This window comes from Seriola aureovittata, chromosome 12 (genome assembly GCF_021018895.1).
Source record: "Seriola aureovittata isolate HTS-2021-v1 ecotype China chromosome 12, ASM2101889v1, whole genome shotgun sequence".
NCBI classification, from domain to species: Eukaryota; Metazoa; Chordata; class Actinopteri; order Carangiformes; family Carangidae; genus Seriola; species Seriola aureovittata.
This window is the reverse complement of record NC_079375.1, coordinates 9,344,678-9,349,575: the sequence shown is the minus strand read 5'-3', so window position 1 is coordinate 9,349,575 and position 4,898 is coordinate 9,344,678. Positions and strand designations below refer to the sequence as shown.

The following is a 4,898-nucleotide window of genomic DNA, read 5'->3' as shown; positions in this document are numbered from 1 at the left end:
GCCCCTCTGTCCAGACGGCTCCTGGCTCACTCTGTAATTATGGAAATGGAGTGTTTGTATTTATAGGCTAAGCCCACAAGTGGCTGCCCTTCTCCATCTCACAGCTGCATAACATCACAGTGGAAATCAAGTGCCCATGTTTTAAAATTAAAGTGGGTCTACAGTGGCAACATGTATAACCTATTTAGTTTAACCGATCTGATGGTGTGCAGGTCTTGTGCACCTACCCTGACTTGCTGTAAGCACAGTAAATAGTTTTGTTGAGTGGGTGGATGCGGTTCATTAAAATATATGTGTGAACATGATCAGCCTCGAATGACTATGCATGCATGAAGATGAAGGAGTTCCCGAGTCAGACGTTCAATTTCATTGTTTTTAATATTTACAATAAATACACATTTACAGTATAAAATCCATTTACATATTCATATAAATTTAAGTAAAAAATAATGCACAGGACATCAAGCCCTGATAGTGTACAGAGGGGCTGGATCCAAGAGTTTCACACCAGAGAAGTCAACGACAACTACATACAGGAAGAAGGCAACAAAATACAACAGCTCAGGCCATTCAGACATTGAGGCAGTTTAAATAAAACATTGTCTTTGCACATGTTAGGCATCGGTATGTGCACTTCACTCCTGTCAACAAGAACATGTACTATTTTGTGGCCATGTCTTTCTGTCAAGAAGAGTTTTACAGTAGCAGAGTCATAGAAAGGCACTTGTGTTAAACACCGCATTCCAGTTCTGTCAAAGAAGAGTAGTATATACAGGGCCAGCCCCTTCCTGGTCTGCCTGCTCGAAAGCAAACAAAGCTTTTCTAAAGCTTTTATAGAACCAAAGTAGTACCAGCTACATTATTAGAAAATAATAACACTAAAACTTTTTTTTAAATTCAATATTATATAAAAAACGACTTTGGTCATGTGTAGAACTGTTTAAATAAAAATACATCAGTTGGATCACAATAAAAAATAACACAACCCACCCATGAACCCCCAAGTCTCTTATGTGGGCTCCTTCACATGTGTCTCTTCATGTGGAGGGCCAGGTGGTCAGACCTGGAGAAGGCACGCTCACACAGGTGGCACTGGAAAGGCCTGTGTCCGGTGTGTTTGCGGAAATGACGGGTCAACTCGTCGGAACGGGCGAATTTCCATCCACAGCCTTCCCAGCTGCAGTGGTATGGCTTCTCACCTGCGAGGACAGAAAACATGGGGAATAATTAGAACGTGCTGTAACGGGAAATGTGGTTCATAGCACCGCGCTGCTCCGTGCGTAATTGCGCACAGAAAAATTATAGCAGGACGTGAGCTCAGACTTACCAGTGTGAGTTCGGAGATGTGCCTTCAGGTGTGAGCTCTTGGTGTAAGTTTTACCGCAGCCAGCGAAGGTGCAAGTGTGCGTCGCTGTGCGCTTCCGCGGCCATGTGCGCCGTCCTCTCTTGGGTTTGGACTCCATCAGCTCGAGGGGAGATGAGGGCGGCGTGAGCATAACCCTCTGCGCGCCAGGCTGCAGGCTGAGTCCTTCATCGTACATGCCAAAGGCAGTGTGTGGAGCGTGGTAGGACATCTGCAGCTGGGGAGCCTGAGGGTGGTGCGGGAAAGCTGCCGGCGTGTGATACTTCTGAGGGAAGTTCATGGGCTGGCACAGCTGTGCCTGGCAGTCCGAAGCTCCCTGGTCATCGGGGCTGAGAGGCGGTGTCATGTTGCTGGCTGCCCGCGGGGAGATGGCCACTCGGGGCTGCTCGAAGGACATCATGCACGAAACGTTCCCCTCTTGCTTGATTTTGCTGCAGCTCTGAGGCACCATGCCCAAAACAGGGCCGTAACTGTCCATGGATGGCTCCACTTTGATGTTTTCCGGGCGGGGGAAAGGAGCAGTGTTGACATAAAATCTCCCCTGAACGCTGGGATTGCGCGTAATGCCATAGTTGTTTGTTCCCTCGGAGCGGAGAAGCTCTGTCATGAGGCTGGCGCAGTACGGGGGCGGCGGGGAGCGATGGTCGTCTGCTGCGTAGGATGGCACCGAGTTTCCAGTTGTGTACATGTTGGGCTCAACTGTGCCCACATATTCCGCCACGCTGTCTGCGCCAGTTGTGTTGGCGAGAATAAAATCCAGATCCAAATAATTACTCAGATCCTCGTCGTCCTTTTTGCTGTGATTGTCCAGGCTGTGTACCATTTCAAGCATCGAGCAGCTGCTGGAGACCAGTTTGTCCACATCTCCTCTCCACCTCTGAAAGAAGAAAGACATATTATTAGATACGATAATATGTAAAACGAAATATGTCAAATAAAAGTTTGTGACACTGCAGATGATTTCCAGCTGGACACGTCTCTCTACTACTGACTTTTATTTTCTTAATCTAAAGAAATAAGTAATTTTTCCCCATGTTTTCTTAAAGCAAACATTGGTTGGAACAGTTTACAAGATATTCATATTGTCATCCAAATCAAAACAGGTGAAACTAAACGAATTCAACTCACACATATTTTAAAGCAAGATTATCAACTTACGTTTTCCCAGGTTTTCTCTCTTTGGTTTGAGAATGTCGAAAAGGACGGTAGCATCACTCCGGATAAGGCCATGGTTTGCTGAAATATCAACTATCTCTTGTCAAAGTCGCGTTGTGTTTAGAAGCGGCAGCCGCGCCGGAGTCTGTGCGCCTGTTTTCACTGTCGCCTCTCTCCGCAGCTGCGCTCCGAGGACATGAACAAGTTTAAAAGTGGTAGGAGGTCCTCCAACCTTATAACTCTCTTGCCCGGGTACGCCTGGCCAATTGTGAGAGCTCAGGAAACAACGTAAAGTTTGGTAAATTTAGCTCTTTATAAAGCGGTTCCTGCAGGCAGCGGGGCTCAGTGCGCTGTGTGACAGACAGAGCAGCGCAGAGGAACCTATAAAGTGCGCGCCCTCCCCCACAGGCTGACGCAAACGGACCAACCCACCTGATCCTGGAGCTGGAAAAAAGTTGAAGGCAAATTACAAACACACGAGCAATATAGCAACCATAGATACTTACGTAATCTGCTGAAAAGAACAAGCCAAATAACAGAAACTGCAGGGGGAGGGGGCAAGCAGCCCCAACAACTTAATGTAAAGGCTGTCAGTGGTCACCACACTGAGGAGATGTGGCTTTTTTGATGAACAGTAATGAAAATATAAGTAGAATCAGAGTAGTGGGTTAAAACACAGAAATAAGAAATATTATTTAATAAAGAGCAGGCAAGTCTATAAAGAGATTATTCATGGCACACACATCTGATGGCACTGGCCACAAAAACGTCCCATCAGATTTGTTGCTATATATTGGATTTTTTTTTTTTAATTCTTCCATGTGATGCCTCCAAATTCATGTTTTCTGTCCATTACCATGAGAAAAACTCTTAAATCAATTCTCTACCGTCTTCAGACTTTGTCTAGAAAAATGTCCATGAAACGTGCATATTAAAGCAATGTGTGTTCATAATAATGCAGTATATGAACGTGTGTGTGTATGTGTGCTGTGTGTCGCTGTCTCCACCTGCTTGGCGCGTCTCGCTCTCGGCTCATTATCATTAATGGAAGATGGTTTTTGTTCTTTCACAGCAGGCTTGTCCAAACAGGCGCCAGGCTCGTCTGAAACGGTTACCACGGCTTTTTAACGCTCTAAACACTCGTGATGTAAACATGATTTAAGGTAACGTCCCATTCAGGTGTAAATGGCGGACGAGGGGGCTGCTGTGTCGACTGGGGTCAAATTTACATCACAACTCCCGCCTGCTTGTTGCTGTTTCTGCGGAGGGGTCTGGTTTCTGACATGAGGACGGTCAGAGGGTTTTCTCAGCAGGAATCCTCTGGCTCCAGAGGTCATTAGGCCAATTGTAGCTGCACTTTGTTTCACCTGAAGTGAAACTTAAAAAAAAAAAAGAAAGAAAAAAAAAAAGGGGGTGTTGTGAAATCACTCACCATTGCCTAAATTGAATTTTGAAATCTACAGTTTAAGATGATTCTTGTGTCTCTTCATACATCACTTCCATCAATAATAACATATGAAACAAACGATTCATGCATAAAATCTCAAAAAAAAAAATAAAATAAAAAATCTGCATTTAGAAATACAGGGACCATAATCACAGACAGCTCAACATGACAACATGTCTCTCATTGATTTCAGTTTTATTAATTTTCACAATCATCAGCAGAGGTGAAAGAAGTAGCCTACTGTAAGGAGAAGAGTACAAATATCCCATTACCACTAAAGGGCTTTCATTTAAAAGTTTATTTGAGTTACTAAGTAATAACAGACAACTATACATGAAGTCTCAAAAGTAAGAGTACTCATTATGCAGACACAATGGCCCCTGTCAGTATTATGTCATCATATATTACAATGCTTGATTATTATTACTGATGTATTCATCTGTAAACAGCCATTCATCTGGTTGTGGAGCTATAATGTTCCTTCTGTACTGTTGGGTAGTTTAATATATTTGTCATATATACTTAGAGTGTAAAGAGCACAATAGTCACAGAGTTATGTTTCCCTGTCTTTTAACATTCTGGGACCATATTGGAAACAAGTGTTTTCACTTTAACATGTTTTATTTTGGATTTTATGTCGTAACATATCATATAATTCCCTATTAATGTAGTGCCATTGAAGTATGAAGTAAAGTAAAACATTTGAAGTACCTCAGAACTGCTCTTACACTATGTGCTTACACTTACACCCTTCTGCAAAAGGTGCAGTAAAAAAAAAAAGAGGAAAAAAAAGAGTTCTGAATATGATCATCAGACCTAACACAGAATAACCAAGCTCAGCGCTACATGACAGATGCACCACCTCTCATCAAGCTGTCATGTCTACCATCACCAGGAAACCCTGTGAGTGCAGCTGTGAGGTGTCCACATCCT

General features: G+C 43.6%; 1 protein-coding gene across 1 annotated transcript; it reads right to left on the bottom strand.

Annotated features, from left to right (window-relative positions):
* Positions 1 to 359: 359 nt before the first annotated feature.
* Positions 360 to 2,862, bottom strand: LOC130179376 (Krueppel-like factor 2). The gene is made up of 3 exons (XM_056392316.1): positions 2,522 to 2,862; positions 1,328 to 2,240; positions 360 to 1,199 (listed from the first exon to the last, which is right to left on the bottom strand). The coding sequence occupies exons 1-3, from the start codon at positions 2,591 to 2,593 to the stop codon at positions 1,024 to 1,026; spliced, it is 1,161 nt and encodes a 386-aa protein (XP_056248291.1). The 5' UTR covers positions 2,594 to 2,862; the 3' UTR covers positions 360 to 1,023.
* Positions 2,863 to 4,898: the final 2,036 nt, after the last annotated feature.

Coding starts and splice junctions, on each gene's coding strand:
- LOC130179376 (XM_056392316.1), bottom strand. CDS start 2,593: ATGGCCTTATCCGGAGTGATGCTACCGTCCTTTTCGACATTCTCAAAC. Junction 2,241..2,521: donor GAGAGAAAACCTGGGAAAAC/GTAAGTTGATAA, acceptor TTCTTCTTTCAG/AGGTGGAGAGGAGATGTGGA. Junction 1,200..1,327: donor ACATCTCCGAACTCACACTG/GTAAGTCTGAGC, acceptor CTGTCCTCGCAG/GTGAGAAGCCATACCACTGC.